Here is a 22,897-nt window from a genome sequence, read left to right on the forward strand (position 1 = left end):
CCGGCAGGCGGTGGCTGGATAGGACTAGCAGCCCTTGGGTATGCAGACCCCGGCTGCTGCTGTTGATCGGGCACAGCTGTTGAAGGTTGCGGACCCGCCGGTGCCTGGCACCGAAGCTGGTTCACATGGCGCCTCCATATTCTTCCGTCGGCCAGCAGGACCCTGTAAGAGCAGGGCCCTGTTAGCTTGGTTATCACCCCGGGCAGCCATTTCGGGTCCCCCGCGAAGTTCTGTGCAAACACCCCCTCCCCCACCAGAAATCCCCTAGGGGGATCGGATATGGTTGGAGACATGGGAGAAAAGGAGGGGTGCATTCTGTCCAGTGTGGTCCGTAAACGACGGCCCATAAGGACCTCCGCTGGGCTTTTCCCAGTGGATTGACAGGGGGTGGAGTGCTGGGCTAGCAGATAGGTGCGGAGGCGGTGTGGCCAGGGAAAGTGGTTTAATCTAGAAAGGCCTTCCTTAGCAGAGCGCACCGCTCGTTCAGCCAAGCCATTGGCAGCAGGGTGGTAGGGTGCCGTGGGGGTATGCCTGATCCCTAGGGAAGCTAGGAAAGAGAGGAAGGAGTAGGATTGGAATTGGGGCCCGTTGTCGGAAACGATGACGTCCGGAATTCCGTGTGTCGTGAATAGGGAGTGGAGAATTTGGATGGTGGCGCCTGCCGTGGTATAGGTCATAGGGAAGATCTCGACCCATTTGGAAAGGGCATCTACGACTAAGAAGAAGGAGCGGCCCTCCAGGGGCCCAAAGAAGTCGATATGGAGGCGGCTCCATGGGGAGGGGGGAATCTCCCAGGAGCGGGCAGGCACAGAAGGGGGAGCCGGCCTGACAGCCTGGCAGGGAGGGCACCGCTGAACCCAGGCCGCAATATCGGTGTCCATGGAGGGCCACCAAGCATAGCTGCGGCCGAGGGCCTTCATCCCCACTATGCCTGGGTGTCCTTCATGGAGATTGGTGAGCACCTGCATGTGGAGGGCAGCCAGTATAACAACCCTGGAACCCCACAGCAGGGAGTCCTGTGATGCAGAAAGTTCGTATCAGTGGCGGTAGAACGGATGGAAGTCGCCGGAGCAAGTTTCCTCCGTCCAGCCCCGCCTGACAGCATCCAGAACTCTCTGGAGGAGGGGGTCAGAACGTGAGGCCTGAGAGACATCGGTGGCAGACAGGGGGCAGGTGATGTCGTCGGTCAAGGTGTAGACCGATACCGAGGGTGCAGGGTCCGTGACAGGCAATGGTAGGGGGCAGCGGCTGAGGGCATTGGCATGCCCCAGCTGTTTGCCCAGCCGGTAGATGAGGGAGTATGAATAGGTGGAGAGGAACTCCGACCAACGGCCCATTCGCGGTGACAAGATGGTAGGGGTGGGACGGTCCCCGGCGATGATGCCTAGGAGGGGTTTGTGGTCGGTCACTAAGGTGAAGTGCCGGCCGTAAAGATAATGATGGAACCGTTTTACTCCCACAACGGCCGCGAAGCCTCCTTGTCCAACTGGCTGTAATTACGCTCAGGTTTGGACAAGGTGCGGGAGTAGAACGCGATGGGTGCCTCAGAACCATCGGGTAGGCGTGGCTGAGGACAGTCCCCACCCCGTAGGGGGAGGTGTCGCACGCCAGTATGAGTGGTGGGTGCTTGTCGTACTGGACGAGCACAGGGGTGGCGGTTAATAGAGTTTTGACAGCCGCGAGCGCATGCGCTTCGCGGTCTGTCCAAACCCAGGGGGTAGAGGCGTCAAGAAGGCGATGCAGAGGTTCTGTGACCGAGGCTTTATGCAGGATAAAGGAGGAGTAAAAGTTGAGGAGCCCCAGGAAAGCCTGGAGCTCGGCCTTGGTGGTGGCTGTGGGGGCGGAGGCAATGGCCTCCACTTTGGAGGGGGTGGGATAGATTCCACGGGAATCCACCAGGAACCCCAGAAACTCCACGGAAGGCATGCTGAGCTTGCACTTAGAGCGCTTTAAGTGCAGGCCGGCAGCTCGGAACCTGGAGAGGACGTCCCTTAGCGTTTGGACGAGTCCTGATTGGTCCTTGGCGGCAATCAGGACACCGTCAAAGTAAGGGACGACCCCCGGAATGCCATGGAGTACCCGCTCCATAAGGCCTTGAAATATCCCTGGGGCCACACTGACCCCGAACTGTAGGCGGCGGCATTTGAAAGCGCCGCGGTGAGTCACAATGGTCTGTGCGGTGGCAAAGGCCTCATCTACTGGCAGCTGCTGGTATGCTTGGGCCAGGTCCAGCTTGGCAAAGATCTGGCCCTGGCCCAAGGAGTGCAGAACATGCTGCACAACCGGCACGGGATACGGGTGGGCTTGCAAGGCCTTGTTCAGGGTCGCCTTGTGATCAGCGCAGACCCTCAGGGAGCCATTGGATTTGAGTGGCAAGACAATGGGGGTTTCCCAGGGGGCATGGTCGATGGGCATTGTCGAGCTCGGCGTCCACGCGAGCCCGAAGAGCGAAAGGGACCCGTCGGGCCTTCAGGCGGATGGGCGCCACCAAGGGATCCAAATTGAGGGCAATGGGGTGCCGATGTAGCACCCCAGGGTGTCGGAGAATACGTCATCGAACTCCGACAACAGGGAATCCAGGGAGGAGGCTAACTGAAGGGAATTTATACCAGAAATGCCTAGCCCCAAAGCCCTGAACCAGTCCATCCCTAGGAAAGATGCTAAGGGTGGCTTAACGACTACAAGGGGCAAAGGGCCCCGGAATTTTTGGAAGGAGACAGGGAATTGCCTGCAACCCAGGATGGGGATGGCATTCCCTTGATAGTCATGGAGGAAGCAGTCAGCGGGACCCAGTTGGGTAAGCTTGAGGGTCGGTATAAGTGACCTCAAGGTGTACCAGGACATGATGGTTCGGGCGGAGCCCGTGTCGAGCTCCATCTTGCAGGGGCGGCCTGCGAGTAAGATGCGAAGGTGCATCTTACCCTGGCCGCCATAGGATGACGAGGCAGCTGAATCGGCTTGCCAATCGGGCAGGGGTGGCTCCGGAGCAGACACACCGTAGCAGCTCATGTGGCTTGAAGATGATCCAGGCGGTTGATGGCGACTGACAGGAGGCTGGGCCGGCGAAGGAGGAGGTCTCGGGTTCCGAGCATCTCCAGCGGCTGAATGGCAGACGTTGGAAATATGACCCGACGGCCATACGGAAACGGCAGAAAGCCCTGGAGTGGCGGCCGCCACAGCTCAGGCAACCACCTCCATCGCGCGGAGGCTGGGCCCTCATGCGATCGACTGAAGAGATGGCATCGGCACAAGGGTCAAGTGCCAACATTTGGCTGTGAACGGCCGAGTTGGGCAACGCCTGCAGAGCGGACGTCGGCAAACGGCGGACGTCGGCAAACGGCGGACGTCGGGGGTTGACTGCCCGGCCATTTCATAAGCCTGGGCAGCGTCGACAGCTATCTTCATGGACAGCACTGACCTTTCCAGGATTTTTCTGTGAAGATTTATGTCGAGGAGCCCATATATAAACTGTTCGAGGAGGGCGTCCTCTAAATCGGGGAATTTACAGTTAATTGCGGCTGATCGCAATTCGGCGACGTATTGGGCAATTGACTGGCCCTGCCATTGGATACACCGCCAGAAATATTGCCGGCGGGTGTACTTGGAGGGAGAAGGATTGTAGTGAAGCTTGAGCCACTCCATCAAGACATCGAGAGGCAAGGAATGTACTGGTGCCGGTGCAGCTAGAGCCCGGGCTGTGGCGAACATTTCGGGCCCGCAATAGTGGAGAAATGTGCCCCGTCGCCTCTCCTCAGGGAGCTCTGAGAGGTCGTGCGCCATGAGGAAAACCTCAAACCTCTCCAGGAATGCATCCCATGATTCGGCCTCTGGTCGAAAAGCAGCAAAAAACGGAGGAAGGAGCCAGAGCCGGGACGACGACGGGGTCCGTGTCCGACATCCTCGTCGCCAGTATTAAATATCAAGGCGTGAGGCGTGAGGTAAACGGAACGGCTTTTATTCGAACAGTTAACAACAGTAGGATTTCAGAATGCGGACAGCGCCAGCCCAACTGACAGCTCTTTATATACCCGAGCTGTCAGTTGGCTGCCCATGGGCGGCCGGTGATTCTCCCGCTAGTTGGCAGGCACGCCCCAGCCAATCAGGTATCGGCTGCTCCGGCCCCGCCTGTCGGCTGCGTCGAGAGAACACAACAGCATTAGCTTCCAATTATTTTCTAGGTGCAATCCAAGGTGCTGCTTATCACCTATAAAGTCCTATATGGCATAGAACTAGGCTTTTTGCAGGACTCCCTGTTTCCCATGATCTCTGCTCACCACACCAGACCTAGGAGGGAGGATATGCTCTGGTTCCTTTCCATTGGGCAATCTAATATAGTTGAACCCAAAAGTTATGCCTTCTCTGTGGCAGTACCTTGCCTTGTGGACAGTATCATCCTGGAAATCCAGATGGACCATGCTCAGTTAACATTTTGTAAGTCAATCTGCGCCAGGAATTTAGGAGAGCCCTCTCGGTTAATGTTTTTTCTTTTAAGCTGGTATTTTTGTGAACATTATAGTTTGGATTAATTCAATTGTTAGCTTTAACTTTTCATACCACTGAAAGTCACCATTATAAGTTGTATGGCCATATGCATTTTATTGATCAATTAAAATATTTTTGAAGTAATGTACCAGTGCTATATGAATGATTTTGGTTGCTGTTAAATTACATTTTCATGTATCCAGGGCTGGAAATTCTGGAAGTTTGAGAGCATATTGTGGAGGCATTCACAAAAAGGCAGACACTGGAAACTTGCCTATTAATTAAAAACACTGTCGTAGTGAGTTTGGTTGATTCCCCCCTCCCCCCCTTTTCTTTTTTGCTAAAAGAATCTTTAAAAGAAATGAGGTGAGCAGGGATCCTGGAAGACATCAAAGAAAGAGGTGAAAGGTACTAATGCCAAACTTACCATTTTGCCCACTCATGGACATAATGTTATACCAGTGTTTTTCAGTAAAAGGAAATAAATTCCAATGAATTAATGAAAGAGTGATTTGAAATCAGCATCATAAGACTGAACACTTTAAGGTAGAAGCCAGACAGATTAGGCAATTGTGTATTAACAGTACAATTTCAGAAGATGTTCTAAATAAATGAAGATATGCTAGAAATTTAGAATTAGGTCTCATTGAATTCAACAGTTTATTCCTAGGTACATTAAAACACTGAACATTATTCATTCTTTTATATATTCCTTTTTGAAAGGAGATTTCTAGAGTGCAAACATCATGTGAGACATGCATATTTTAACATATTTAACGTAATACTACATTCAACCAAAAAGCTTAATGATCTATGACATATTTTTCCAAATATGGTTTGTCCAGTCCTACTTTATAGGAATATTATGCAGAATATGCCTGTGATACAACTTAGCTTCCTTATCTAGTACCTAATGCAGCTTATGTTTTCACTGCACCATATACTTTATTGATCAGGGATATATAGGACACTGAAGCTTTAAATAGGGCAAAGAGGGAAAAGGTTTCTAATGAGTGCTATAGCATCTTCCTCCCTTCCCATTCTGTTGAACTTGTAATTTTAATTTAGCAGTATATGGTTCTAGTAACTATACTATTGACAATGGTGGCCTTTGGCTCCTAGAACAAAGTAAGTTAACAGATTTTTGAAGATAGTAGGATGAGGCAGGAATTATTCTGCTCTTAAGAGGACAAAAATAATGGTTACTTAGGCAGAGTGTACAGAACCTGTGTGGTGAGGATTTTGGCAGCAACATTGTGAAAAGGTGACATATTGCAAAACTTTTGAGGCGTATTTTGAAGTTAACCTATTCAATCTTTCCAGTTCCCAACCAAATTGAAAGTGCTGAATTTTTAAAAAATTTTTTGCTGCTCTTAGCAGATTGCCCTACGAGAATTTAGCTCCTCCACGTACAGGTAGTCTTTGACTTATCACCACAATTGAGCCCAAAATTTTTGTTGCTAAGCAAGACATTTATTGAGTTTTGCCCCCATTTCACAACTTTTCTTGCCTCGATTGCTGTGAATCACTGCTGTTGTCAAGTCAGTAACATGGTTGTTAAATGAATCTGGCTTCCCCATTGACTTTGGTGGCAGAAAGTTGCAAAAGGGGATTGCATGACCCTAGGACACTGCAACCGTCATAAATATGAAACCAGTTGTCAATCACATGACCATGGGGATGCTGCAAGGGCAGTGTGAAATTTTTTTTTCACTGCCATTGTAACTTTGAACAACTATTGTATGTGGAGGACTACCTGTATTTTCCTCAAATCTGTTATTTGTAATTTCTATTATTGACTGGGTGTAATAGCAAGTAGTTTGGAGTGATAGCAATAGCACTTAGACCGCTTCAGTGCTTTACAACCCTCTCTAAACAGTTTACAGAGTCAGCCTATTGCCCCCAACAATTGGGTTCTCATTTTACCCATTTCGGAAGGCTGAGTCAACTTTGAGCCTGGTGGGATTCGAACTGCCAAATTGTAGACAGCCAGCAGAAGTAGCCTGCACTCTACCCACTGTGCCGCTCTAATCACTTTGTGATCAAATGCTTAAAAGTCTTTCATGGTGTAGATAGGATCTGGTTACTTGACATATCACTTGTCTGTTTCTGCCTATCCAGTGTCTGGTCAAGGTGGATGCACTACAGGTCCCATCAATGAAGTGTTTCCATTTTATGGGACTGAAGAAGTGTCCTTTCTGTCATAGCCCTGCCCTCAGGAACAACATCCCAGTCTCCTTGATTTCTGGAAGCCTCTTTTAAGACATCCCAGGCATGAAGGTAGGCTGGCTGTGGTGCCCACTGCATTCCCCCCCCTTAAATATTGGGAATACTGTTTTAATCCAGGTAGTCATGTGGTATTCAGTTATTCATAATGCATGGATAGGTTGATTGCCTCATTTAGTGACCATTTGTAGTTACAATGTGATGAAAAAGCGATTTTGTGAATAATCTTCACATTTATGAACTTTGTTAACAAAGGAAAGCTGAAGTAAGATCATAAGCCGTCATGGTTTTGTTTATTGACTGTTTTACTTAATGGCCGAGTAGCTAGTCCCAATTCTTTTGGGTTTAGTTACCTGTACTGGACTTCTTATATGCCACCCAAAATCATGCTGGAGTTGGGTGGCCTTGACAAATCCAAATAAAATAAAATATTAAATTAGAATTGGATTGTTAAACTGGACATCTTGCGGATTCCAATGTAAAAAGTCATGGATATATATGTGGAAGGACAGACTGCCTGAACAGACAAAAGTATCTATGCTCCTTCCTCACACCTTCTTGGCTCTCCCTAGTTGTCAAGATAACCTGATTGTCAATCAAACAGCAGTTGCTGGACACAAGAGGTTCACAGGCCTTGGGAAGAAAAGGTTGCACAAGCACAGTCAAAGCGTGTGAGTCAAATAAAGAGGCAAACTAAAAGACAGACGGACCCGATTAGAAGAGGCAGCCGAGAAAGGAGTAGCTAAAAAAACTGTGGGAAGAGATATGTCTTTTCCCTTCCCTCAAAGCTGGTGTGAGGTAAACGTTCTACTAGCCATTTCCCTACGAGGGAGCAAAGATTCAAGAGAGAAGAACTAAGACACCCAGCCAAAAAACCCCAACCAAGTACAAAAGATGAAGAAAAAGTCTGAAATTCACAACAAAAAATAGAAAACAAACTAAAAAAGACAGATTGAACTCTGCAGAAAGCATGCAACTCTACAGGGTGACAACAGGGAGTAAGACAACAAAAATATAAAAATCAGAAATAAATATATTTGAAATATAAAATCGAAAGATAAAAAATATAGTGAAAGGGGACTTTAAAGAATATAGAGTAGATAAAAAGCTTCTAAAATACACAAAGAACATTATTTTTTAAGTCAGTTCTGAACTAGTTGAAGGGATTTATAACTTTTTATATGTAAGCCTTCCTGTGTATAAAATACACAGTAGTTTCACTTAATGCCAGTATTCCTTTTGGTCAAAGATAAGTTATCAATATTTTGCTGATCTGACAGTAAACTGCAGGTGTTTCTTTGTTCAGAACTGATATTTGCAAAGAGATTAAAAATACATAATACAAACCACTGGAGCATTCAGAAATGTAAGATGACACTTTCTTTTGTTCTGTAGCTGGAGGAAATATCTATTATGAAAATAGCAACAGTACTGTTTTCTGGTGTGTTCCCCTTCCACTTTATTTTATGCCTAAAACATTTTCATGGTCTAAATGAAGGTAAAAAGTTCAAGCCTATTTCTGAAATGTTAACAAATATACATAATGTACAGGAAAATTCAACATTCATAGTACTGGTATTTCTTTTTTATTTAAGAACAGAATAAAGCATTTTTAAATATATTAATTTTAAGTATGCTACACAAACAAGACGCTGGTTTGCACATTAACAGTTTTCAAAACCAAGATTGCAATGGCCCTTTCCCACCCAAAATACTGATGCAACAAACAGATTACTTTTTAGGACAAATATAAAGTCAGAAATCCCTTAGTAAAAAGGTAGTAAAGGAAAATTAAAATGCCACAGCTTTGATGGCTACAGATCAAAGTAAATATTTTGAGAGAACCAACTTCTTTTGTTATTTTTACAGATTACTCATTTTTTTATTGTAAGGCATGAAGGTTTGTATATGGTTACCAAAGTGGTAGCCACAATCATGGGTATGGCTCGTTTGGACCACATCCAGGGTACAGAAGAGGTTTGAGCATTTAGTCAAAGAACCAATTCAAAAGAATAGCTCCTGGATAGACTAACTCAAAACTACTTCCATGTATTTCAAAAGTGACTTCACTTGGTTAAGCACAAGGACTCAAAAGTTTTTCATGGCAAGAATATAGCAAATGAAATGACAATCCGGTCACACAAGAAAGAATATGCTCACTCTCTTTGACTTCACAGTTGACTTCCCACACAACTACCTTCTTAAACTTCTATTTACCGTGTTCATGAAATGGGATATAAAAACTGGACAGATCTAGCTTGATGAAATGCAGACATATAACAAGAGGCCCAAATTATTAGAAAAATCTGTGAGCCTCCATCTCCTTGGTGAAACTTGACAACCTTGACCATTAAAGAATAATTGTCTAAGGATCTTTGTAAGAAAAATCACACAATAGTGTTTAAAGATGAAAGAACAAGAAGGTAATATGCTGAACGTAATATAGCACATTCAAATATCATTTTATGTTATTATAATTCCAAAGAAACAACAGACTTTGGATTTATTCAGATATATCCAAATTGATCCAACATTTCTTCAAGTATAGTACTGCTTGCTAAGCCAATAATCTTATGTATGTGTACCCTAAACATTATTGAAATGTAATACTGGTAAGCGTATGTGCAGTAATTCCTATTATTTATTATGGTGTATCTAAAGTAGCCCAATATTTAATTTCAATGAAATGGAGAGTGATGATTCCTGAGACTGAAGAGAGAAAGCTTTGTGTATAAATATGCAATGTATAAATCACCCCTATTCACGTTTTGCAAGGCATGCAAATTATATTTTAGGATCAGGTCACAGAAGATAATAAGGGTAATCATTTGAGCAACAAGGCTTGAAAAACCAACACCTAACTAAAGATGGAGCTCTCTCCCCAAGTCAGTAATAGCACTTATTTATTTGGCTTCTGGAAATCCCAGAATGAGTGATGACAACTTACTGAAATAAATACTGGAGGAAATATACTGGACATCCTATGTTTAGTTTGCTCTACACATTAGATGATCAGAACAATTAGGTATGCCTGATGAAGACATTAATCAATCTGACATTTCTTTTCAAGTTTTTCCAGTTGCAATGAACTTGCATTGTAAATATTGAAAAAGTTGACCAATAAAATAATGGCTTAAACAGGAAGAACATATTCCCTTTCAGAATAGGGAGCTGTCCATTGAAAAGTCTCACTGATGATGGATCTGATTCCATGGGTTCTTCATGGAAAGAAACAAAATGGAAATATAGTATGGGGGAAGGGTTGAATTTCAGGAGTTGCTTTTGGAAACTTAATTTTTTAAAATTATGTTTTGGATACTCCGAGTCATTATAAGGAATCTGATCTTGATCCTATGTTCCATGCAGAAAAGTGAACAGCGGCTGTGGCAACAGATGTGAAGCTGTGGTTAGTTGGCCCAATTTCCTATTTAGGCGTTCTGGCTGCTGCAGGATGTGAAGAAATCCTCATAAAATCTTTGATACCAACTACAACTACAACATATAGATTTTGCAGCAGATTCAGGGAGCCAGACAGCTTGGAGTAGAATGTGACTTGGATTCTTGCTGATTTTCAGGCACTCCCAACAGGCTCCTTTTCTGTGCAAGCTATCAATATAAGAAGCTTCCAGAGCACAAAGGCAGAAAGCCAGGCAATTTTTCCTGGGCTAAAAAGAATCGGGGGCTGAAGGTGCAGGTGAAGAGGGAAGATTCACTTGCTAGTCTTCTTTTTCACCTTGGTGGCATTGATATCTGCTTTTGTCTTCTGGATTCGAGAGAAGATTTCCTTAAACAGAGCTTTATATTCTGGCTGACTCTGCTCTAGTCGTTTGTCTACCGCTTCCACATGTTTGCTAAGGCTCTTCTCCATTGTTTTGAGCTCTTCCAGCTCATAATTCTCCCCCCGGAAGTCTCTAAAGGAGCTGTCACGGGAGATGGGGCGCGAGGTTTGGACACCAGCATGACGTACGCTGTCCTTATGTTGACGGCACTTGCTGAGAAGCTCCTCATACTTTTCCAGCAGGGCATGGTATTGCTCATCCACTTCCCTCAGGATTGACATTCCCCTTTTCCGTACATTGTTGGCATGGAGTGTATAATTGCCTTCATGGCGGCTCACAGCATCCTTGGTTACAATGGCATTAAGGGCTGTGTCGCTACAGCTTTTCCGGACAGGATGGTTTGGAGAAGCTGCCATGGAGGATTCATGATTTTTCCTCCCATCTTCCTCCGAAAGGTCTATGTAGTCAGATTCAGGAGCATTGTTTAATGGCTCCAGAAGTGTTTCTGATAGGTTGTCCTCTCTGCTGAGGAGATATTTCTTGACTTGCTTCATCTGCTGGAGTTCCAATAATTCAGTTTCCAATTCTTTAATGCGCAATTTGCAGCTTTCCATTTCACAAACTCGTTGCTCAAGCTCTGAGTACTCCTGGATGACTGATGTATACTCTCTCTCCACCCTTTCTTTTCTCTGCTTCTCCTGGATAACTTGGGACCGGAGAGAATTTACCATCGCTTGCAGTCGCTCATTCTCTCGTTCCAAGGGCATTTGGTTGAACTCCATGGAAGAGCTGTGGATCTGGAACGCATCCTCATATCTAATATTAAAAAGACAATATGGTTGGCAAATTAACAGGATCCATGGGTAGACAGCATTATCATTCTAGTGAAGTGCCTAGTGCCATGATGGCGAACCTATGGCATGCGTGCCTCAGGTGGCTGACAGAGCCATATTTGCTGACACGAGCTATCAGCTCTGGCGCCCAGCTGATTTTCAGCCTTCCAGAGGGCTAGGGGGGCCGTTTTCACCCTCCCCAGGCTTCATGAAATCCTCCGGAGCCTGGGGAGGGAGAACCCTCGCCCCCCACGCGGGGGTCACGTACACATGCACAGGTGGACAGGGTGCATTGGATTGTGGGTGTGGGCACGCATGTGCATGCAATAGCATGTCCATCCACAATTTTCACATGCTTTTACAAAAAGGTTCGCCATCACTGGCCTAGTGAGACACTTCTGGATAACCACATAGTTGGCCCTTAGGATAGGCAAATTTAATACCTCAATGCAATAAGTGCCTCTGAGCTGCTAGTTTTCTATGTGTACTTATATATTTTTCACAAAGGTTATTCAAATATATATCACCAAAATTCTGTTTATCACATACCCAAGATTCAGAAAGTAAATCTCTATACAGGTAGTCCTTGTCTTACAACCATTTGTTTAGTGACCATTTTAAGTTACAACAGCACTGAAAAAGTGAGTTACACTTTTTACACTCCTCATATTTAGTCAACATAGCATCTCATGGTTACATAATCAAAATCTGGACACTTGCCAACCAGCATATATTTATGACGGTCGCAGCATCCCAGGGCCATGTAACCACCATTTGCGCCTTCCCAGCTAGCTTCCAAAAAGCAAAATCAATAGGATTCATTTAATGATTGCATGAGCCACTTAACAACTGCAGTGATTTGCTTAACGACCATGGCTAAAGGGGCATAAAATCCAACATGACTCACTTAATAACCACATTGATTAGCAATAAAAATTCTGGTCCCAACTGTGGTCATAAGTCAAGGACTACCTACTGTATATAACATTATCAGAGATACTGCTTCTCTTCTATGCTGAATGCCAGTGTTCTCATTTGAGCTGGTGGTGGTGAGTAGGATTAATGTACTTTCTGAAATCATAGAAATGAACCCTGACAGCAGCTGATGTCTAAAATCTTATGTCTTTCTTATTCAAACACCAGTTTTAACATGCACAGCAGAGATGGGTTGCTCCCAATTTGGCCCAGTTTGGGTGAACTGATAGTAGTGGCAGCGGGAGGCTCTTCTCACCCACCCGGACGCTTCTGCACATGCACACGGGCATGAGCAAACCGGTAATAAAAAAATTGGAAACCCATCACTGATGCACAGGAAGAGTGAAAGGCTACAAAATTATTTCTAGAAAACCACACCTTTCTTCCAGCTAGGTTGCCTAGAGCCCCTAGTCTTAAAAAGGGAGAATTCTACTATACCCTGAAATGACTAAGGACCTGTACTTCTCAATACAGTGTACTTCTGTAGTAACAAGAGCTACTAGTGACTATAATGGAACTAGATTTATCCTTACCGGCAGGTGGATCATTACCAATAGTATTAAAACAGAGAAGGAAAATAACTTGCTTATTCAATTTCCCCATTATCCCTAAGATTCATAAAATTTGGATTCTTATTGAGTAATTCGTGAAATTTCAGACCAGATTTTTACAGATCGTCTACAAATATGATACAGAGGAAACCCAGATTTTATTTTTCTGATAAATTTATATCTTGACTTTTCTGCAGGAGTTCAAAGCAGCTTATGCAAGGATTTCCCTTAATTTTGCCCCTCTACCAACACTGCTGGGATAGGGGGAATTCAAGAGAGAGGGACTGGCTCAAATTGATCTGTGGAGTTCCTGTGGCTAAAGTGGATTTGAATGTGGATCTCCATGGTCCTAGCCCAGCACCTACATCATATTAAAATCACCTCCTTTTGTTGCCTTCCCCTCATTTCCCTCAATAATTCTTTAGATCTTGAGAAAAATTGGATAATGAGCAGAAAACAGAATAGAGCACAATGGCTTTTGATTAAGAATCTAATTCATGGAAATACTCTGAAATTTAACCTTGAACCAGGATTCAGTTAATAGCAGGTTATGTTTAATTTAATTTAATTCCTAAATGAAATTAATATAGCACATTTGGTAACAGGCTACAGGAATATGCACATGAATGTTACTTGCTTTCCCTTTATATGGTGCCATCTCTATTAATGACAATTTCACTTGAGTATAAATTTGAACTGTGCTGAAAAAGATAAGGAGAAGGGAGGAGTTAAACAGGAAGCTATTGGAGTTAAATAGGAAGCTACTGGAATTAAATAGGAAGCTATGGATTTAAGTTTCATTCCATAAAGAATTGGATAGCAACTAAGTATGTAGAAGAACAATTATTTCAATCATCAATAATCAAAAGGACACAATGTCCCTTGTGTGTTCTGGGCACCGTACAATATTTAACTGTCTCACTTACATCAAACACACAGATCTAACAGAGCAATTCTAGCAATACTCCTTGAACCTTGTTTTGTTTTTGTGATGTGCTGCCCTGCTGTCCCAAAAAAACTGGTACACTGATTTGAAATAGAGAGATACAAAATAAGTAAGCATAACTATGGGGGCTGGCCAATTCCCCTCTAAAAATTTGCCTTTGGGTGCCTTTGAATCTGTCCAGTTAGTGGGAGGATGGATATAAAACAAGTGCTGAGTTAATCGTATCTGCTTAATTCAGCACATATTCTTCCTTGAATCTTAATAAACAACTTGTGCCACAGTCATTAATTGAAAAAAAAAGTGTGTGGGTGGGAAAGGAGTGAGCAATACCCGATTCCCCCATCTCTCATTGATATATAGATTAGAAAGAGGGCAGTGAAATCCCCCTTAATTGTTATAAACCAGTATCTATAAAATTCAAATTTTATAAAGTTATACATAGCCTTAGGCACCTCGGGTAAAACATATGAAAGGTATGATAAGGGTGTTTTTATATGGATAATTATAAGATTTTGCCTAGAATTATTTTAGGACCTTAGGACAGCAGTAATTATTTTTGCCAGAACTCCATGAATTATATTTATTGATTGGTTCATTGATTGTTCAACTGTTTCTGCTAGAACCAGATGGGACACCAAAGAAATCTTTCAAAGGTGACTGAATTGTGATTAGTGTTGACGATAGACCGTTGGCTTACCTGAATGGTCATTCTCTAGGTGCTGCGGAGTGTCCAAGCACGGGTTAACTTCAGCTTGCTGCCCAAGGAACTGAGTTTTAAAATTGATTGTAGCTCCGCCTCTTGGTTGCCTCAGAGGCTCAGTTTTGAAAAACGAAGAAGATCCAATAGTCCATAACTCGAACCAGTCTAAGTCCAAGTCCAAGACACAGGTGAAACACACCTCGCAGCCCCACCTCAAGTGTGGGTTTGGACAATCCGCAGCGCCTAGAGAACGACCATTCAGGTAAGTCAACAGTCTTTCTCTTAGGCGCTGCTTGGAGTGTCCAAGCACGGGACATGCCAAAACTATGTCAAAGTCGGGAGGGAAGAAGAAGAACTGTACGGGGCCGGGGTGCTTGCCACAACTCTCTGCAAAACTCTCCTCCCAAATGACGCCTCAGCGGAGGCGAACGTGTCCAGTTTGTAGTTTCGAATGAATGGAGACGGACCAGACCATATAGCGGCACGGTAAATTTCCTCAATTGGAGCTTGAGTAGCCCAAGCAGCCGAAGTTGCTGTCCTCCTCGTAGAATGTGTGGTAATATGAGGGGGAACTGGCCTGGCCTGAGTCTCGTAAGCCATTTTGATACTTGCTCTGAACCAGCGTCCTATGGTGGAGGATGTGCTTTCTTCCCCATGGAAGCTGGTTGGAATGATACAAACAACGCTTCCGACTTACAAAAGGGAGCGGTCCGTTTGATGTAAATGCGCACCGCCCGCCTAATGTCCAACTTGTGCCACGTTACTTCTCTCTGGTGCCTAGGACGAGGACAGAAGTCCGGAAGTATCACCTCTTGCGCCCTGTGGAAAACAGTGTTAATCTTCAGGACGAAGGCAGGATCCAATCGTAAGATGACTCTATCGGAGTGGAAGATGCAGAGGTCGCCTCTGACCGACAAGGCGGCCAACTCCGATATCCTGCGGGCCGAGGTGATGGCCACCAGAAAGGAAGTTTTAAGGGCGAGGTGGCGCAGACCCACCGTCTGCAATGGCTCAAAGGGTGGCACGGCAAGAGCCTGCAGTACAACGGTCAAATCCCAGGTAGGGTACCTATGGATGGGGGGCGGACAGATGTTGGAAGCCACTTTTAGGAAGCCCTGAACCTGGGCATGTTGAGAAAGTGGTAATTGAGAGTTAGTAGACAGAATGGTGCCCAAGGCAGCCACCTGTCGACGGAGAGTGTTGGGTGCAAGGCCCTTGTCCAAACCGTCCTGTAGAAATTCCAGGACTTGTGAGATAGTCGCGGATGAGGCACTTATCTGATGGTTGAGGCACCAATGTGAGAAGGCCGACCAGGTTGCTTCGTAAATACTGACGGTGGAAGGTTGTCTAGAAGCTTGAATAGTCCGGATGACTCTGTCAGAAAAACAGTGAAGCTTCAGGAGGTCCTCCTCAAGTGCCAGATGGCCAACTGCAGCCACTGGGGCGCCGGGTGTTGGACGGTCCCCTGGCTGAGGGAGATTTGCTCCTGAGGTATGCGCCATGGTTGGGACACCGACAAGCTGATTAGGTCGGCGAACGAAGTCCTCGGCCAGTGAGGAGCTACTAGCAGTACCTCCGCCCCTTCTTCCAGTATCTTCTGGATGACCTGCGGGATCAGAGGAAGAGGAGGGAAGGCATAAAGTCGACCCGGAGGCCAACGGGATCCTAGAGCGTCTGTGCCCTCTGCCCCAGGGCAGTGGAACCTGGTGAAAAACCGAGGGAGGTCCATGTTGGCCAGCGAGGCGAACAGGTTGATCACCCGGTGGCCGAACCTCTAGGACGGCTGGCAGAACAGCCTTGGATGCAGCCGCCATTCTGAGTTCTGGATGGTGGTCCTGCTTAGCCAGTCCGCCATCACGTTGTCTACGCCGGAGATGTGGTCGGCTCGAATTGAGGCCAGATGTTTCTCCGCCCAGCGACCCAGGGCCTCCGCTTCCGACATCAGGGCCAGGGACCGTGTGCCGCCCTGATGGTTGATGTAAGCTTTGGTGGCTATGTTGTCGGTCAGAATCAGTACATCGCAGCCCCTGACTTGATTGAGGAACTGACATAGGGCCAGTTTGGCCGCCCGAAGCTCTAGCCAAGTGATGTTGTGGGCGAGCTCCGCCTGCGACCATCTGCCCTGGACCACCGAAGTCCCTAGGTGAGCGCCCCAGCAGAAGAGACTGGCATCTGTAATTATTATCAGGCGCTCCGGGTCCCTGAAACGACTGCCTTCGCGGAGGGCATCTGACAGCCACCACTTGAGGGAGCGGAGGACCTTCGGGGGAACTTGTATCACCCGTCTGGAGCTGCTGGCTCTTCGTCTCTGGAGGGGGAGCAGGAACCACTGCAGTTCTCGCATGTGTAACCGCACCCATGGGACCACCGAAATGCATGACACCAGCTTCCCCATCAGCTGAGAGAGGGAGACGATCGATGCTGACTTGGTCGAGTGGATGTTCCTCACCAGAGTCCGGATGCTGTCTACCCTCTCCTGGGTGAGGAACACTTGGCAGGTCTCGGAGTCGATGATTGTTCCGAGGTGCTGGATTTGGCAGGTCGGGGTCAGATGACTTTTGGTGAGGTTGACCGAAAACCCGTGGAGCTGCAGGACCTTGATGGTGGTATTCAGATCTGTCCGGGCCTGCCCCCTGGATGACGAGTGGATAAGGATGTCGTCCAGGTAGCATTCCAATCTCACGGGAAGAGACCGGAGCCGTGCAGCCACAGTTGCCAGCAGCTTGGTGAAAGTCTGCGGGGCCGACGAGAGGGCCTTCTACTGGTAGTGGCAATCGGCGAACTGGAACCTCAAGAACTTGCGATGTACCTGGTGTATCGATACATGCAGTACGCTTCTTTCAGGTCGATCGAAGTCAGCAGATCGCCCTGTCTGACGCAGCCCAGGATGGTCTGGAGGGACTGCATCTTGAAGCGCTTGTATGCTAGATGTTTGTTCAGCTTCTTGAGGTCCAGAATCGTCCTCACCCCCCCTGATGACTTGGGGACCAGGAAGAGGATGGAATAAAAACCCCCGCCTTCATGACCCTTGGGAACTTCCTCTATGGTCTATCTCCACCCTCATTAGTTGGAGCTTGTGGGCGGACCTGGGGATGGGGCAACGGAGGAAGGTTCTCGGGGGAAGAGACAGGAACTCCAGGGTCAGCCCATAGCGGACCGTGTTCCTGACCCAACTGTCCGTCGTGGTCTCCTCCCACTGGGCGGCATAGAGCTGGAGGCGGCCGCCTATGGAGGGAGCCCTGTGACGGTCACTTAGATTTCCGAAAGGGTTTGTTGGAGTAACCCCCTCGGAATGGCTTGCAGAACCCTTGCTGCCTGCCTCTGTCCCTAAACGAGAACCTATCCTGGGAGCGATCCTGTGGGGGAAAGTAGGCGCGACCGGGTTCGCCGGAGGAAGTAGAGGGCTCGCTGCTTCGAAAGGAGTTCTTACGAAAGGGCTGACACTTACGTTCCTGCTTCTTGGTGACTGGGGGAAGCACCTTGCGTTTATCCTTAGACTCTGTCAGGAATGGGTCCAAGGCCGCCCCAAAGAGCTTTCCCCCTTTGAAGGGAGCGGAAGCCACCTTCCATTTCGCCTTCAAGTCAGCCTGCCACTGGCGAAGCCACAGCAGGCACCTCAAGGTAACGTTTGAGGCCAGGGCCCTAGATGAAAATTTAGTGGCCGTGAGAGAGGCGTCAGCGGAGTACTCCACGGCGGCAATAATCTTATTGACGTCCTGCCTAGTCCTGGAGTCTCCTGCCGGAAGCCCTGCTAGCATTTTTCGAAGCCAGAACAGGGCTGCCCTGCCAAAATAGGAAGAGTACGAGGAAGTGCGCATGGCCCAGGCAGTAGCCAGGTGGGTCTTGTGAGCTGCGGATTCCGCCCTCTTGTAGTCCGCCTTAAGCCCTTCCAGCAACTCCGCGGGAAGGGAAGAGGGAGAAGTGAGGGACATGATAGGATCGTCCACCTGGGAAAGCTTCAGAAGCTCCTCCAGTGGGGCCTCCATAGTGTACAGCTTCCTGTCTATCCCACTAGGGTTGGCCATGGACCCTGGTTGGGCCCATTGCCGCTGAATAATATCTAGGAACAATTGAGGAGCCGGAACTAAATCCAGACGCGGAGGCACCTCTTTAAATAAGCCTGCGCCAGGATCCTGGGGCCCTATGGTCATGCCAGTGGCTTGCTCAGCCGGAGCCTTGGCTGCGGGGGCCGGGAGGCCCATCTGGGGCCCCACTGCCCGGGCCTTGGTGAGAATGGCCCTAAACATAGCGGGGTTGAAAAGGCCTGAACTGGTGGTCTGCTCAGGGGTGGGGTTCTCATCATCCGAGAGAACCAGAACCTCTATCTCGGCCTCCTCCAAATCCGAGACCTCACTAAGGCCCGTTGGGGTAGGAGAGGACGCCATAGCCTCAGAGCCTTTGGGGCGTGCAGTATGGCTCTCAACGTGTTTGGGCGCCACAGAGGGCAACTTAGCCGCTAGCTGTAACATGCCATCAGAAATACCCCGTGATATGGCACGAGCCACAACCTCCTCCATGGCCTTAGATAGCCTGGCCTCCTGACCCTGAGGGGGAGGGGGCTCCAATTCAGAAGGAGCCAAGGATTCTTCCTCAGCCCCTGAATCTAAGTCTTCCAGGGAGTCTACAGCCATAGAATGGGTTGGTGACCCCAGAGATGCCCTAGGAGGATTGGGGGAAAACCCAAAGTCCTCGCTGCCTGGGCCTAAGGGTGATTTCCCTTGCTGGGAGACACTTCTGGGAGACCCACACCCCACTTCACTTGGAGTGGGGCCCATGGAATTCTTACGCTGCGCGGCCTGGCCTTCTGGAATTGTTTCTCCAGGGCCTTCTGGCGATGCACCACCATCCTTTCCTCGGCCTTAGAGGCCATCCCTGCTTTTGGATGATTCTCCCTGGGGGAAGCGCCCACCCCAACACCCTTGGCCACTGGATTGGGCCTATTTCGCTTGCTGAAGAGGCTAGATAAGACAGAAAACTGCAAACGAAATACTAAGAGGCTAAAAACAAAGAAATAAAATAAAAGGAGCTACACTATCTCAAGGATTAGGGGTCCAGCTTGTTGCTCAAGGACTGGAGCCCCACAAATACGTCCTATAGGGCGTCTGAGTTTTTTGAAACTGAGCCTCTGAGGCAACCAAGAGGCGGAGCTACAATCAATTTTAAAACTCAGTTCCTTGGGCAGCAAGCTGAAGTTAACCCGTGCTTGGACACTCCAAGCAGCGCCTAGGAGAAGAATGAGATCTCTGACCTTCAGTTGGTCATGAAGTAAAGCATGTAGAAATGTATCTATTCTTATTATTCTGTAATTCTGTGTCCAAATGGAGGAGTTTCCAAGTGTGAGAAGAACTCAATCGGTGCTATGTATGTGCAATTCACACTGAAACTAACACTCAGGTGATAGTGAGGAATGCTTTAAACCAATACTGGGGAGAGTAACTTCTTGAAGTAATTGTTTCTTTCCATTCGGTCCTGCTGGCATCAGATGAAACAAACACTGGAGCACAGTGTAGCCTATTTCAAAGCAGCCTCTATTTGCATAAATTAGGGAGATATTACATAAAAAATAATCTAAAGCCTCTGTTCTGCACTGCTGCCCCTGCACATGGCAGGTGCCCTTGTTTTCATTTCAAATGCCAATTTAATTGTTTGTTTCAGAGAGGGAAATGAACTTCAGGTTTGCTTTATCTGAAATTGAAGTTCAGTTGTCTCAGAGATTTCTATGTATAAACAACCCTAATGAGAACTTCTCAACAGCACTACAGGAAGTTTCATCGTTGTTAAGCCCACTTTTTAAATATGTATTTTCTTGCATCAGTTTTTTGCTACCCGAGCATTTATAGTCTGGGAATTAAAACAAATGGTTAAAATTTAAAAAAAAGACTTCCATTCATTATTGAAGACTTTAAAAAACAAATTAGAATTTTCAGAATAGCACAGAAAATCCCAAGCCTTGATTCAGTTTGACGATGCATTGATTTCTGATATAACAAATGGAGATTTGAGAACACTGAATGGCTCCAAAATCGGGAAACAACTATCTCCACAATTATTGTGCAAACGGCTGGGAAGGAAAAAGACAGAGGTCCACACAAAGTCAAGGTATACTGTTGTGTCATCTACTCCCTCTATAAATTAACAGATGGCCAAGTAGAGATATTTAACAAAAATGAAGTACTATTTTTCTTGTCCAAAATACCTGGGACTTGAGCATAATTCCTTGAGACAAGGAAATGTGTGGATCGTTCGACGCCTTTCTCTTTTTTCTCGGCGGACACGCAGCTGGTCTAAGCTCTGCAGTTCTTCCACTTGTTTTTGTAGCTCGTCAACTTGATTTTGTAGTCCTTCAATTGTTTCCGTCAGGCTGTAAATAAATTCAAGATTGATGGAAAAGAAATGAAACAAAAAGCCGAGCACTACATTATATAGAATCAAATACAGACATAACATGAAGAAATGGTTATACTATTCATACACCTATGCTTTCCTCCAAGCTATAATTATCTGCCGTACCATCTCTGGAGAATATGTGTATGTGCCCTTCAACTATATTTTTACACTTCAGCAATTCTGGGCTGTAAATTGCAATTACATTTTCAGGGAGGTAAGCCCGTATTAGAACCAGCTAACTGTGCTGTCAGCTTTTCTTTGTTTCTTTTCTCCCTCAATACTAATTATGCATGCTTAGCCCCCAAACATTTAAAGAAGCATAAAACAAAGAATAACTATGTTTCTATCTGCCTATTTTTTTTCAGAAATACTAAATCATCAAAGTTGCTATTGTGTTATGAGCTGAACAGATCCTTCTCACACATCCTTTCCCCATCCCAATACATTTTCAAACACTTGCTTTTTCCATCCTACAAATCCTACCCTGGAAACATGAGATGGTATAGAGGACACAGTCAATACTGTTTTCCAATGGGAATTTATGTATTAGCATTTTCATTTGGAAATACTTTTAAATTACTCTCCGGGAAACAGAATGAACAATAGCCCAAAACAACATATGAGGTAAGAGAAGTCACCTATTCACATGTCCATCAAATACAATTCTTTCCTTGTAGGGAAGTTGGCAAACTGTATTTTTATTTATAACAGGTCCTCTCAAAAGAGAACAGGTCTATGTCTCTGCCACTATACTTGGGGGGCAAATGCTACCTTGCATACATTGTTTTCAGGAGGGAATATCACTACAAAACTTCCTCCTATTATTTTTGAAATCAGTAGCGTTTATCATTTAGAAGCTGCAAAATACAATAGCTGATCTTTCTAAAGATTGGAAAACAAACCCCACTCACTCTGAAAGCTCTTTCCACTATCAGTCAGCAATGCAACCTCTACCTTTCAATTTTTGACATACCCGAGACAAACATGATATCCCTGGGCCCCACGATATGATGGGCCTTTTCAAAGTCTTTGTGAGCTGAATAAATTACCTTTGTTCAGCTGTCACTATAGAGGAAACTGCAAGATAACTGCTCTGAAGAATAGTGGGAACCCCCACTTCATTCCACTTGCCCACTCCTCAGAGGTGCACTTCTTACTTGAACCCAAGCGTCACTCACCCATCCCCAAGCAAATGCAGGGAAGAAATGGCAAATCCAGGGGAAGGGTTTTGATGGATTGCCATTTTTGCACTTTCCCCAATTGACTAGCTTTATGCAAATACAGGAAATGCAGCAAGAGATGCTGCAGAGGCGAGAGGTGTAATGCCAATGTCTGTGTAAATGTGTCAATCATTTGATCTTTAATCCTTTGGGGATAGCAAAGAAAATATTAAAACTACCAATCAGACCTATCAGACAAATGTTTACCATTGTATCTTCTGCTGAGATGCCTTGCTCTCTAACACAAGCTTCTGATTGGCCAGTTCTAGATCCCGTGTTGTTAAATCCAGCTGTTCATAAACTTTAGCATGCTGTTCATTCATATGCCGCAACATTTCCAGCTGTTTTGTCAAATACTAGAAAGAAAAACAAAAAGAAGTGCAGCCAAACCAATCCAATCTCTTTAAGAATAGCATAATTAAATGGGAGGCAAATACAACTTTTTAAATGTCTAAAAATGTATCTCTAATCAGGCATCAATTTTAGGATAACCTAGGCAATTATTGGGACGCGGTGGCTCAGTGGTTAAGATGCTGAGCTTGTCGATCAGAAAGGTTGGCAGTTCAAATCCCTAGTGCCGCGTAACAGAGTGAGCTCCCGTTACTTGTCCCAGCCTCTGCCAACCTAGCAGTTTAGCAGTTGAAAGCATGTAAAAATTCAAGTAGAAAAATAGGAACCACCTTTGGTGGGAAGGTAACAGCGTTCCGTGTGCCTTCGGCGTTTAGTCATGCCGGCCACATGACCACGGAGACGTCTTTGCTGGCTCTTTGGCTTTGAAACGGAGATGAGTACCGCCCC

General features: G+C 46.1%; 1 protein-coding gene and 1 long non-coding RNA gene across 3 annotated transcripts in view; one reads left to right on the forward strand and one right to left on the reverse strand.

Moving 5' to 3' along the window:
- The window catches only part of LOC106541840 (uncharacterized), a 31,939-nt gene that overhangs the window by 2,665 nt on the left and 6,377 nt on the right, over positions 1–22,897 (forward strand). For both annotated transcript variants that reach the window (XR_015696009.1, XR_015696008.1), the window contains exons 2-3: positions 6,604–6,762; positions 21,245–21,503. This is a non-coding gene — a long non-coding RNA (uncharacterized LOC106541840). The remainder of the gene's footprint in view (positions 1–6,603; positions 6,763–21,244; positions 21,504–22,897) is intronic.
- Positions 8,272–22,897, reverse strand: part of CDR2L (cerebellar degeneration related protein 2 like) — a 35,126-nt gene continuing 20,500 nt past the window's right edge. Inside the window, exons 3-5 of the mRNA XM_014057378.2 lie at positions 22,307–22,455; positions 20,689–20,853; positions 8,272–11,303 (exon numbers count right to left, since the gene is read on the reverse strand). Coding sequence (XP_013912853.1) covers positions 10,418–11,303; positions 20,689–20,853; positions 22,307–22,455 — 1,200 coding nt within the window. The 3' untranslated portion in view covers positions 8,272–10,417. The remainder of the gene's footprint in view (positions 11,304–20,688; positions 20,854–22,306; positions 22,456–22,897) is intronic.

Source organism: Thamnophis sirtalis, unplaced genomic scaffold (genome assembly GCF_051295495.1).
Source record: "Thamnophis sirtalis isolate CommonGarterSnake01/CBP01778 unplaced genomic scaffold, rThaSir2_p1.2 scaffold_3, whole genome shotgun sequence".
Classification (NCBI taxonomy): Eukaryota; Metazoa; Chordata; class Lepidosauria; order Squamata; family Natricidae; genus Thamnophis; species Thamnophis sirtalis.